General features: G+C 43.6%; 1 protein-coding gene across 2 annotated transcripts in view; it reads right to left on the reverse strand.

Moving 5' to 3' along the window:
• The window catches only part of LOC8039967 (putative phospholipase B-like 2), a 62887-nt gene that overhangs the window by 29815 nt on the left and 19041 nt on the right, over positions 1-14031 (reverse strand). For both annotated transcript variants that reach the window (XM_040213565.3, XM_040213570.3), the window contains exons 2-4: positions 5794-5988; positions 4778-5024; positions 1615-1712 (exon numbers count right to left, since the gene is read on the reverse strand). In XM_040213565.3, coding sequence (XP_040069499.1) covers positions 1615-1712; positions 4778-5024; positions 5794-5988 — 540 coding nt within the window. The remainder of the gene's footprint in view (positions 1-1614; positions 1713-4777; positions 5025-5793; positions 5989-14031) is intronic.

Below are 14031 nucleotides of genomic sequence, written 5' to 3' on the forward strand. Positions count from 1 at the left end.
ACTGAACAAACTTGCCCGAGTAAAAAGTTGGAAATTAAAAGCTTTAAATCTTTACGCACCGTAGCCGTCAGCTAAATAACAAACAGGATTGGCACAACAGCCGACAGATGGCGGCACGTAAGATCGGAGGCGGCTAGCAGGCGGCCACAACCGGCGCTTCACTCGACCTTGGCAATAGACCTTTGCGAAAATCGCGATCTGAGCGCTGCCATCTTTGTCTGCTGCGCTGTGGAACGCCTTCTAAGCGCACGCTGTTGCTCTGCTCTGCGGTATAGTAAATCCTGCGCGTGCGTCCACAGCTCAGCGACTCAGCATTTTTCACCGGGGTGACAAGCGATGCTAAGGTCTATAAGAGACAACGTTTCTGAGCCAGACGCATGCCGGACGCGATATCCTCCTTTTATTTCGCACGAATTGTCATCACGCAATTATTTTATTCTACCAAAAAACAAAACCTCTCAGCCTTTCTATTCGGGTGAAGAAGGTAGACCAGCAAAGCTGTACTATAGTGGAAATGAAGTAATGGCCGTCCGCAAGTCGGCAAGCCAGAGAGGAAAGGCTGGAAAGGTTGCCGCGATCTATGAGCGACGGCGGCAAGCAGACAACCGGCAAAGACAACACTCTGGAGAGCTACCGCCATCTATGAACGACGGCGGCAACCAGAGTGTTTCGTCGATATTTATTTGGTACCGGGCACAATCCTGGGGAACCTAACCTTCAACAGCTCCGCGGTAAAAAAAAAAAGAAAAAGTGAGAACAGCTAAACAGATCTGTTACCTCGTTTTTCATTACTTCGGCAATTATTTCTGAATAGTCTGCTCCGCACTCTGTTTTTTACCGCATCTCTCTTCTTTGCAACTATCGTCTGAGCGGTTTCGGGGTGGAAGTTCTCTTTACTGTACGTTTAGCGCCCAACGAGCTAGTGAAGGTTGCTCTATGGTACGGGGAGTGCCAGAGGCCGAACGAGGTACGCCAACGTTTTCGAGCGGCGATTTGGCGGCGACCTCTTGGCTGGGTGAAACGCATCAGCAAAGAGGGAAACATCAAAAACAAGCCCCCGACAAGAGTGATGTCATCCCAGAAGCCGACGCTGAATATACTCGGTGCCTTCACTACCGACTGCCACCTTTCCATTCGGGGAGTGCTACTGACATATGTTGACTGTTGCGCCAAACCAACAGACACCTTTGGTTTGCAGATACCCGCCGTAGGTAACGGTTTCACTTTTTTCACTTGTAACATTTTTAGTCGGGCAAGTTTGTTTAGTGAAATTCGTATACCCTTTATTCACGTTTGTCGGCCACCTCTATGCAAAATGTCAGCTTGATACGTTTAGAAACCGATTTATGCCGTCCCTTTAAACAGCCATCGATCCCTTTGGCTCACCCTGTTGTTACTGACCTAATGGCAACGGCAGGGAGAAATTTCAGCTGTCCCGCCTGCAGCGCTAGCTTCCTGCCTTCGACAACGCTTCGGCCTCTCGTGAGCCAAGAGCGAGCCCGCGCAGCAAAAGCACGGTCAAAGGCAACGAGCTTAGTCTGGAGGCCGTGCTTTTTTTCTAAGAGACGCCCTACCGTTTATATCTTCTCAGCGACCGTAGTGTTCACAACTCACAGTGCTCTCGTGACGTTCAAGTACTCGTTCGACGTGTTCAGTGCCTTGTTCTCGAGGTGGTCGCTCAAGCCGGCCAGCTGTTTCATCTGTAAGTGAACCTGGCCGGTGCAAAGAGGAAGAGAATTGTAAGTTATGCGGAGTTTTCATCTGCTCTGTACAAGCGGCCGGAAAGTACAGCAATAAAAAAGGGTGGCGCGAATGAATAATCGTAATTAAGATTTGGCATTTTAGAGTTCTGATCGCTTTCTGGGGAAGGTAAAAAAAAAAGAAGAAATACGAATGTAGTGTAATAAAGACCAAAACAAAAAAGGTATTTTATGTTGGATTTTCTTTTTAATCTTGAACGCAATTTTTGTTTACACCGTTTCTTTTTTTGGGGGGGAGGGATATACAAAAAAATGGAACCTCCCGTACGTCTACGTGTATGCGCAGATATGTCACGAAGCTTATTGAAGTCTGAAGATATCGACTCTCTTAGCCAACCCTCGGTTACCACTCCGTGGCTTCTATGCGGAGCGCAAATTCGTCTACTTCTTGCACAGCGGTTGCGATGATATCAGATAGCCCAGCTCTTATTGGCTCATTGAAAAGAAAGAAATAGTGGGTAGACCTTAAGGCGTCTTGCATTGACGTCTACCCACATCCTTCCAAATCAAAGCCAATCAGAGCTCGGCGTCGTTCTGACGTCACCTCAACCCCGTTCAAAAAGCAGACGACTTGCTCTCTGAATACTTCCCAGACGCAGCCGGCGCTACGAACTGATGCGAGCAACGAGACTGCATAAAAAGCGCACCATCAAATTCTTCTTCATGTTTCGGCTTGTGTTCTATCATCGTTGAGCCAATCATGTTCGTGTGGAACCGAAGTAAACACGGACGTATTTTCGCTAACTAGGCTAAAAAGCGAAAGCCAGTATAATTTAAATCGCAATTGAAATCACATTTGTTTTGCCATGATGATTTGAAGCAAATATTTTCCGCACAAAATAATTCCAGAAATGTTTTTTTTATAATTAGCGATCCTGCATCATCAATTTCTTCCTATATGCATTTGTTTTCATTTATATCAAAATATCACCAGACAATAAAAAGTTATAGTAAGCTGAACAAAAGCAAAACGTGGTGCTCTTACGAAAAATTGGAGCCTTCGCGCTTCTACCTTCTACTTCCTTTGCCAGTCATGCACTCTCCTATTATAAGCAAATGGGAACACACAGCAAAAAAATGAAATGAACAGTTTCTTTTTATTAAATATAAAGTGAAGATGCTCCTCTTCTATTGTGGCAGGGTTTATATCAACAATTGGTTCTACATTGAACTGATAAACATGCAGTCATTCTATCTTCCATGTTGTTTTCAGTGATCGGGCGGACTAATCTATCGATCTGTTTTAAATGTTTCAAATGTTGTAATAAAGGTTTTAAAATGCAACTACAAATAATTAATCACAATTTTCATGTCAAAGTGATTTAAATCAAATTAAAAATTACCCAAATCGCACAAAGTTGATTTAAATCAAATACATCTCTTTTGTTTAAAACAAATCATGTTCTTTTTTAGTCTCACGCTAACGAAACTAATGTTGGTTGCTCAGAAGATGAGGAGCAACACAACAGACGCATATATATTTGACTTTGTAGCCTTAGCCTAATCAACAAAATGGCAGGTTTCTTCTTACATAAAATTTCGCAAACTGAAAACGCTATAGTGTTTCCAGCTTTAGAAATTGTATGTCTAAAACTGTGAAATAGCAGACTAAAAAATGTGCGGTGCAGTGTCTGTTAAGGGTTCAACATGTGTTACTTTGTGTGTTTCAAGTGTATTCGTGTACATATATGGATACAGATTGCATATTTGCAACATTACACTTGAAAAGCAGAAAGTAACAGATATGGAACTCTTGACGGACAGGGCACCGAACATTTTCGAGTCTGCTATTTTAATTGAAAAACAAATTAGAGTTTCGCCGATAGGGCCACGTGGTTAAAAAGCTCGCGGTGTAGAACCTAGAGATCGCAGCTTGAATCCACCGCTCCTTCTCTCTGCGTATTTTAAAATGGATAAACATCGTACCGGCGAGCGGTCGTGCAATAACTACCGAGTTAAACACGGCGAACATCAGAGGGTAAGAAACGGGCAGCCCTGGCTAAATTTCACCTTCAACAGTGCAGGCACGTAGCCAGGATTTTGTTTCGGGGGGGGGGGGGGGGGGGCGCCCATGAAAAAATGCTGTATGAGGGGGAGGGGGGAAAGGAGGCCCCAGCGAAATACAAGATTTCGAAGGGGGGCCCGGGCCCCATGCCCCCCCGCCCCCTGGCTATGTGCCTACAACAGTGTTAAACAAATGTCGCCACATTTGGACAGTGTACCAAACACGTGTCTTTTGTTTAAATGTAAAATATAACGCCGCCCATGTTTTCTGTCTACCATTGAAAGTAAATTGCCTATAAATATCATATTCAAGACCCCTGTTTTGGCTATATTCCTTCCAGTATTTAGGCTTTGGTGTGATACTCTAATTCGCCTATTTTTATGCAAATTGCCAACAACAAAAAAATGTTTTTTTTTGGCAAACTAAACTGCGCATTTGCGAACGAATACTACGACCGAATATAGCCTTAGCGGTCCGAATCCAAAAGCCAGTTTCCGAGCACACCGTTCTCTTAGTCAAAATTTAAAGTTCTAAGACTATAAATACTCTAAACAACTTCAAATCACATTCAAAAGTTATATGAGATTTTCAGCAAGCTTGAATAAGAAAATTGCTTCCGACGAAGCTCATAAATGGATGGAGATAAATGGACTCGACCACCAAGAAAGGGCAATGTTCTCGTAATGAAGTGAACCGAATATCGCTTCTAATGTTCGAATCTGACGACGGAAAGGTCTTAAACTGAAGTAGACATATTTCCACGCGAGTGACCCTTCTGGGAGCATGTCTCGGCTGCACAAGTTTGATCACTTGATAGGGCACTTAGCTAGTCAAATATTAGTAGGCAAAATATAGTCCAAAATGGGTCCACGCTTCAGTGTAGTATACACAGGATATGAAATGACTCATCACTGTTTCCAACCTATTGATGGAAGTATGCAAACTTGTCTTCTGTTAAAAACAGTAATACTTTCTCACAATAGCGGATTTCTTCAAACCTAAAGCAACCTACCATGTGCCAATAAGGATCCGTGGAATAATAAAGGTGCTCCTGGTCATTGGAGTATTTGATGTTTTCCTGCAGAAACTTCGAAAGCCTCTCGCAGTACTCAGACTGTCCATCGCAGTAGCGGCTGTACATGTTGTTGTAATGTTTTTCTATGAGGTCGCGCGTGAGGTGTGCCTCCACCGCGCCGGAGGCGTACGCCTGGACGTCATCCGCATACGAAGCGTTCGACTGCAGATCCAGGAAAGCCCAGCTTTAAAGAAAGAACAAAATGAAATATGTTAATTATCGGACCGACACTTTTAAAGAACAGACATAGCAAATATTTCGCTTTCTATTTACCAACACAGCGTTTACCAACAAACCCGCTTTGCCCACAGCAGGTGTGGGCACTGCGCGTGACCAGAAATCAAATTAGGGAGGAGTAAAGCGTTTGGGCGTGCGCAGTACCGACAGAAGCGCCACCGCAGTGGCGTGACGTCAGTGAGTTGAGTTGGTCTACACTTCGTTTCAGCTTAAGACCAGACGCAGCCGACGCTACCAGTTAATGGCACTTGCATGTAATATGGCACCGGAAATGTGATGATGCCGGGTTTGTTTACATCGAGCATGGTCTGGTAGTATGGCGTTATCTCTTGCAATCAAATGAGACACAAAGCCCGCAACCATTTTCCAAAAAAAAAAAAAAATCAGCAGCTCTGTTCCAATCAGTTAAATGAGAAAACTTGCAAAACTCAATGCACTCCAACTCTTAAGTATTTTCAATCACGGTATACTGTGAAAATTCCTGGTCACCTAAAAATTATTCTCCTAAAAGCATAACTTCCCATTCGTTTGCTGATTTTGCAAGCGTCTTATGAAGACGAACCTCGCCCATATTTTGAAACCCCGAAAAACCAGAATATTTTAAAACAATGTAATGCATCATGTAAACTGCAGGGGAAAATCCTTGGGAGAGTTTGAATGTATACTTAGCAAGAAAGTGGATCGTGCCATTATTTAGCAGTAACTAGTGGTCATACCCGCTGAAGCGAATGTCATTCTGGAAGGTTCCCCAGGCGACGGCTCCTTGACCGGGCTTGCCATCATGAATGTGCAGGTCACCTCCAGACGGTCCAAGAGATGCCCACGCATACTGACAGCTAGCGTCTTCGGGGGTCTCCGCTGCCGCTTGCAGCGCCAGAAGAGCAGAAACTGCCAAGGTCACGAACATGTTCCTGAAAGCATGCATATACATATATATATCATTAGTTCAAGACAGTGAACTTACACAATCTCAATTTACATGTTTTCTCATTGCAATGATGTCATCCTTAAAATTACAATTTAGGTTAAAATAATGAGTATCCTGCATGAGCATATCTTGAAGATCGTGTTCTGTGTCTCCAGTTTGTGTTTTCAGACTTTGACCAATCGCCTAATTCTCATTTGGGGAGGCCCTGTTGCGTAGTAGACTTGAAGGAACATAAATATGTGTTTATTATTTACATTTAGCAAGTGAATCTGCTCCTGTAAGTTCTCGTCGTCATTCGATTTTCTTTTTTTTTTTACGATCCTCCTTTTCGCAACCATCTTCTTCTTTGCAGTTCCTTGCAGCCTTTGTTAGTTTGATTCAATCCGTTAAGTCGTTTATGCGCTCAGTTGTCTGTCGCCTCGCTTAAGTGCGGCTGCAACGCCAAGCGCGTACCATACGGTTTTTGTATTTTCACAATTTTTCGTTGAAACTCGTCCCAAGCTAGGTTTTGCTCTTCCCCTGCGCTGCATGCGTTGCCTGTTTTCCTGGTATTTTAAAGTACTCAACACTGCAGGAGTCGCAAAATGAGCCCATTGGTGCAGTCGCTTTGCATTGTTTCTTGGCGACCGGTCATCGCTGACTCCAGGTCCCTCCGTGATCTCAATCTCGGTGAGCACATATTCGAGAAACGGCTGAAAATTCCCTCCGCACTTCATTTTGTTTAAATGTCTTCATATCGATATGCTGTAGTGGCGGACAGTTCACCAGTTTTAGGAGTACCTGAGAGCAGCCCTAGTTCTTCAGGTTGCAACGATGTTGGAAGCTAATGCACACTCACGTCTCCCTCACACAGATAGAATGTTATTTTATCAGTGTGGCCAGAAGGTCTGTTAAATCAACCTCAATTTCAATCGGAAGAGCCTCGATGACACTGTTTCTCAGCATGATCAAGTAGCTCTCTGAGCTGACGCAAAGTTCACGAGGACCACAGATGTGGGTTGCACCTGATTGTAGAGTCTTCCCGGCTCCTTGCTTTCATTCGAGTAGGTTACCTTGGCAAATGTCTGAAGATTTGGTAGATATTCCTGCTGCATCCAAGCGTAGTTTTCAAAATTCTGAGTCACAATTTTAGTTGTTTTGTTATAGCACGCCTCCGGGACCTGGAGACAAGCGATGGAGGCCCTGGTTGGCCCACCAACAGCACCCCACAGTACTGAAACATCCTCCCGCTTGATAACACGCTTAAGTTACTGCGTAGAGGGCTGCCACTCAGTAAGATTGCTTTTAAAGTTTGCAATTGCTGATTTGAAAGCTTGTTACCACCCGGGCTTTTTTTTTTTTACGTGAGGTGATTGCCGTCGTTGATGGTCGCAGCGGTTAACCGAAATTTTGTAGCAGTGTTCAATTTTGGAGTAAACTGAAGGCGTTGGTCGTTTCGTCTATGTACTGGTCTCGATAAACGGTTGGTATCTAGCCTCAAGATTGCCGTCTGCAGTAAAGGGACGAACAACTTGTGTATTCTGGGCTGCGGGAGCAGTTCACCTCCTCTAAATAATAAATTGAGGTTGTAATGCGGTCATTTATCTCACAGCCCCGCAGGTTGTAAAAAACACCAAGCTTACTGTGCCTCCAAACAAAAACAATAAACATATCTGGAAATATGTGGTTCACACCGTCTGTTTTACGCATTGTGACTTTCCGATGTGCATCACGTGGCATTATCCAGAAATCGAAGAAGACGTTGACGTCGGTTTAACATTTTCCGAGCTCGAAACGCAGAATGGGCAGAAGGAAAGCAAAACAGAGGACGTCATGGCCTCCTTTTGGGCTTCATTTATTTTTAGTACGTTCTGAGTTCTTAATAACAAGAGATAATGAATCGTGCCGCTTCCAAGATATACAAAGGATACGAGAAGGCACTAGCGTACATCGGAACAGTCCCACAATTTTCTTCTCCGCGAGGTCTTCTGGGGTCCTCCGGAAAGGTCTATCGGAGCTCCTCAGCGCCGAGCCCGTCGAGCGCGCCAGCAAGGGCTATTGCGCGATCTGGGGAGCGGGTCAATAAAAGGAAAAGACGCCTCTTGTCTAAGGAATGAGTCGGAAGTCTAATTCTCCGGCTCTTTCGAACAGACCGCCAACGAATTGGTGACCTGGATGTTCGACCATCATTGACCGTAGCACAGGCAACTCCGACGACAACCACCAGCGTCCAGCTCCACCTTCCAAACTTCTGGTTGATAAATGTACATGTCTGATTTTCCGAAGTGGAAGCCCAATTTTATACTTGTGGCACATCACCAACCAGATTTCACGCTACCTATCCTGTGGTGCCTGCCCTTCCCCCAGAAGTAGCCAATGACCTGAACGACGTGCTTGGCTTTGCACCATTTTGACAGCGCCTATGCAGAGAGGAAGTCGTCTGTTTCTTGCGCAGAAGTTGCAGTGACGTCAGCACGACGCCGAGCTCTGATTGGCTTTGATTGAAAAGATAGTGAGTAGACCTCAATGCTAGATGCCTTAAGGTCTACCCGCTATTTTTTTTTTCAATCAACCAATGAGAGCTTGGCGTTCTGACATCATCGCGACCCCTGTGCAAAAAGCAGACGAACATGCGGTCCCCATTACCACCCCAAGCGAACGATCCTCACAAGGAAGACGGAGTCGGAGGCACCGCGGCTGCATCAGCTCATGAAAAAATGAAAGACATTTACAACTCCCTGTAACGCCGATTTCGAGCGCAGCTCTTGAGCAGGAAGAGGAGAGGGTACTGAGGGGAGGGTATGCCCCTCCTCCTCATCCGTACCCTCTCCTTCCTTCTCATCTACTCCTCCCGTGCTCCTCGCCTTCTCCCCTCTCCTCCCCACTCCTCCTCCCCTCCTCCCTCCTCCTCCTCCCTTTTCCATCTTCCTCCTCCCTCCTCCTCCTCCATCCTCCAAATCATCCTCCCTCCTCGCATGGTGACGTTTCGGCACGGTGCCTAAACGTCACCGCGGTGCATCATGGGACGTTTCTCAAAATGCACCGCGTGGTTACGCCGACGGCGACGCCAACGCCGCTCAAGCCGGAAACGGGTTCCTAAGAGCTACGCTCTAAAACGAAAGGCCGGGAGGCCGTTGACGTTCCCCAGCTGCTTCACTGCATGCGGCAGCTGCTTGCTGGGTGAGAGCGTCTGACGTGAACAATCCCATTCTACGGGAATTGTCCCTCCAACGCTGATCCGGACACGCATGACCTTCGCCCCAGCTGCGGACATGCCCCTAGACCTCCTCGCGGAGGTCGCCGAATGCATAGCCAAATAGGCAGCGCTAAGTGCGTCAAGCATCGCGGAAACTTCTGACCAGGGTTTCCGGGCGCCGAAGGCTCGGGTGGAGGACCCGAGCCTTCGACGCCCGGAAAACGATCTGACATCAGCCATAGCAGCCCTCAGAACGAAAAACAAGTCGCGTCACCAAAGAAGGCGAAGTTCATCTCGACGTCGCAACCCATCTCGACGTCGCAGCTCATCGCAACAAGCAGGCGGCCCCTGCTGGTACCCCCAGCCATTCGGCAGGAGCGGACGCAAATATGGACAACCATTCCACTGACAGGAAAATGCCCCGGCACGTCAATAGAGGTGGCAACTAACCGAGTCGCAACAGCAAGCCGTCTCGTTTTCTCACTGAACGAATATCAGGTGGCCGCTTCTCGGTTGATACCGGAGCCGAAATGTCCGTCCTCCCTCCAACGCTAACGGAAAGACGACACACAGCCCCAATCCCACCACGTTGCATCAAATGAATCCAACATCCAAACATACGGAATACGCTCAGTGGGATTGCGCCGAGTTTTCCAATGGATATTCGTCATAGCCGACGTCATAGCCCGCGCCTAGGTTATGATCTTCTCTCCCACTTGGTTTGGGCGTCAGCATTCACCTCCGACGCCTGATTGACAACATACAATATCATTGCTGTCAATGGTGCGTTTATGAGCATAACTTCCATCGGCATCCGATACACCCTGGCCACTTACAGTTTTGCTGATGTCCTAAAATCGGACGGCCTGGTTTGGTAAGATTAAGAGGCATATTTTTGTATTGTTGTTATCTGTATCACTATGAAACACGGTAAGCATAAATAGGTATGTGAATGGTACAGTGATATATTTAATAACTCTAATAATAATTGCCTTCACCGGTTTAGAATATGTATATTTCGAAATATGGAACATGTTATTTTCTCAATGTGCAAAGACAAACTAAAAGTCTCTTTAAACAACACACCAATAAACATGTGTTGTAACACTTTCAATTTCAAAATTTAAAAATGAACATTTGTCATAAAAACCAGGTTTATATACGAATAAAGGTACTAACCCATTAAATGCATCAAAAGGTCTATTTATTGGGTAAAAAAAGCGCCAATTTTGATTTACAAGTGTTTAGCTAAACTTTATTGTATTTTACTCACGAACGTAAATCGCCAAGCCAGATATTTGAAATTTGTTCAGGATGAACTAAGTCTCTTCTAGAAACAGATGTTTTATTCTCGGCATGTTAATCATATATCTTGTTTGAGGTATTCTCACAGTAGAATTAAAGTGTAAAATAAATAGCAAAACCCAAAGGATAGAACCTTGTGGTATGCCGAATATTGTTGGTGCGAGTTGTGATTTAAATACATGCAATAGGGCATACTGGAAACGTGAAGAAAACTAGCTGCAAATTATATCTAGTGGGTAGCTTCTGATTTCATACGAAGCTAACTATATTTAGCAAAAGTGTGTGCTTGATAGCGTCAAATGCCTTTCTGAATTTTAATATTCTAGTTTTGTACATACGGTTTTTAATGTATGATATTGTGGTATTTTCAATGCTAATCAAGGTTTACTTGCTTGATTTATTATTTTGAAAACCAAAGGGGTGCTCAGCTATGAACGCATTATTTGCAAGATATGAGTAACAACGTTGAATGGTTATTTTTTGGTACTTCTGAAAAAGTGGCAATACAGATACACGTAGATCTATATTGCAATGATTTTTATATGCACCACCTTTGTGAATACCGCACCCTTCGGCATTTATTATAGTACCTTGGAAAATATGAAAAAAAAAATGTTTAGATTTCAAATATAGATAGGGGGATAACAATGAGTGCCGTATTATTTTAATAAGAGTAACTTTAATATCACCATTGTCACACGCCTAATTATTAAGGGGCATTATCATAACATATATATGTCGGCTCCATCTGTTAGTTCACGTGTAAACCACGGTTGCCTTGATGTGTTTGTACTTTTAAAAAAACAATTTTATAATTATAATTATTAAATTTTATTATGAATACTTTACTGGGCATGGTTAATTAAGTGTATCACGCCAATTTTTGGTTAAAACAGGAAAGCGAAAACATTATAAAATATAGGTATTTTTCATCCTTTAAAATATCCAAGTAGTGAGCATAGGTCGTTGCAGATTTTCTTGTGAGAAAAAATTTAAAAAAAAACGCTAAATGTTGCTATGATATTTAGTTTGTGCTCCAGCTACATCATAGTTTTAGCACGTTGTTACAAAAATTTCAAACAAGTTTCATTGTATTCTATTATGTGATTCGGGACACTAATAATATTTTACATCTATATGTGTGAATGATTTATAACAATATCACATTAGTAGATTTATCAGACACTGCATTGATGCTCAGGTCACCTACTCCTGCTAGTTTTGCTAAGGCGACCTATGCGATTTATCTTCGGCTGGTAAATCACAGCTAATATTAAAAAAGATAAGTCGCTAAATCACAGCTATTATAATTCTTCCGCCTCTCCGAATCAAAGATTCAAAATAAATAATAATGCAATCAAAATAATATATTAAAAGGTATGTTATTTCGTTCTTTAAATACAAGGCCACACCACCTTTGCATTCAAAATCAAGATAAATCTCATCACATTTATAACCTTCAAACTGCACAATATTAGGCTCTCCGGAATACCGTACTAAAGCGGCAGCTTAGGATGCCAACCAATGTTAGCAGCCGCGGAAGCACGAAATATGTAGGTCGGTCAAGTCGTAACCGATCAACGACCCTAAAAAAAAAAAAAAAATAAAGGCAAGCATGTTGGAGATCGAACTGCGGTTACCGGCGTAGAAGTCGGGTGCGCTGCTGACAGTGTTACCTACCCAGGACGTAGGAAAAGGAAGAGCAGAAGCAGGTGGTGTGAGAAAGTTTGCGGAGCAGAGAGAGATAGAAGGGGCAAGAAAGAGAGGAGCAGACGTATGTGGTGCAGAAAGAGCGCGGGAAAAGGGAGGAGTGGCAATGGAAGGAAAGCGCGGTTCCCCTATCTCGGTGATCCAGGAAATTCAGCTCGAGGGCTTTGCACCCGGGCGGTGCAGAAGAGATGCGCGCGCTGGGTCACAGAAACAATGATGTGACGTAATCTTCTTTGTAAAAAAAATTGCACTAGGCCCTTCCCGAAATTAAGATGACCATCCACACTACAAAGCTAACTCATTTAAGTGCGCTTGGCAAAATGACCAAGCAAGCAGACAATTTTTTTCAGTAAAAGCATGAATATCAAATTAACAATAATGCAAATCTAGATGTAAACACATTTCATGAGATGCATTACGCAAAATCATTGCGTTTAGATTAAAAAAAAATGAAGTTCTATTCTATACTTTGTCTCATCCTACGATGAAATAAAGGCCAAAGCCACGGGCCGCCAGGTCCAATCACGTTCTACGCTATACTATGACGCGCTTAACATTGATTAAGGGTGAACGAATAATGCTCGAATCCAAAAGAGTCGCATCATTTCTATAGCTTCGACGCTGCAAAGAGCCTATATGTCGAGGCTTTCTTTGAGATGTAAAATTGTTGAGTCACTCAGTGCTCTTCGATTCGAACCACTGTCCACCCGTCCCCTTATCAGTGATTCGAGACGCGGACACCGATAAGTGCATCGGAGCGAAATACCGCACAATATTTAAGTGACTCGTTATTAGATCTGCTGGTTGATAGCTTTTGCCTTGAGTCAATTGTAGGATGAGACGAAGTATAGAGTATAGGTTATTATACAGCGTTTAAAATACGTCGCGTCATCGCAGAAAGACACCTATATAATTTCGCTTTATGATTATGTTAATGTTCATGCAATTTTGACTGAGCGAAAAGCTTTACTCTATTTTGGTGACTGTTCTTTTATAGCTGATGTCGATATGTCAGTCACCTGTGTTCTATTAAAAAAATCTTCCCATCCTTGTGCATTGCAAAGAGGTAATGCTTTACGGCGTGTCCGTAGTTTTTTACCAGCCTAACAGTTTGTTTTTCGTGCTGTCGTTTTCTTCCTTACCAAAGCGTTCGACGAGCATTGCCTGAGCAAAACCCTTTCCCGAACAAGTGATCTCTGGTCATTCTTGACGAGAAATATACATGAGAACCGGAGGGACCTTGTTTGTTAATACTGCAGATTGGGCGTGTTGGTAAGGCATCATTACGAACCAGCGCACAGGTAGACAATTACTCAAAATCCAAACACAAAGAAAAAAATACACTCACACAGCGCTGAACTAACAACTGATTTATAATACAAATCAGTTGATAGTTCAGCGCTGTGTGAGTGTATTTTTTGCAATACAAATCAGTCGATAGTTCAGCGCCGTGTGAGTGTATTTTTTTCTGTGTGTTTGGATTTTGAGTAACTGTTTACCTGTGCACTGGTTCGTAATGAGACCTTGCCTGGCTTCCTGGGGACTCTATGCAAAGCTTCGATGTCGTCCTCGGTCAGTTCAGTGACGCTCATCAGATTTCCTACCTCTATCAGTCTCATTTCGTAAGCCCAAAAGCCTTTAGGCTTTATCTTCTAATGTACTGCTGAAGCTAATTTATTCCTTACCTCATTTCTTCAACTTTTCTGTGTTCCACTGTTTTTTTTTTCACGTGCTCCTTAAGTTTTTTAATATTTTTTTTTCGTTTTGTCAAGTATTTTATCGTACACATCAGACATTTTATGTATGAACTGCTCGATATAATTTACAGCTTGTGTC

The sequence above is a fragment of the Ixodes scapularis genome, unplaced genomic scaffold (genome assembly GCF_016920785.2).
Source record: "Ixodes scapularis isolate PalLabHiFi unplaced genomic scaffold, ASM1692078v2 PGA_scaffold1__304_contigs__length_218370807, whole genome shotgun sequence".
NCBI classification, from domain to species: domain Eukaryota; kingdom Metazoa; phylum Arthropoda; class Arachnida; order Ixodida; family Ixodidae; genus Ixodes; species Ixodes scapularis.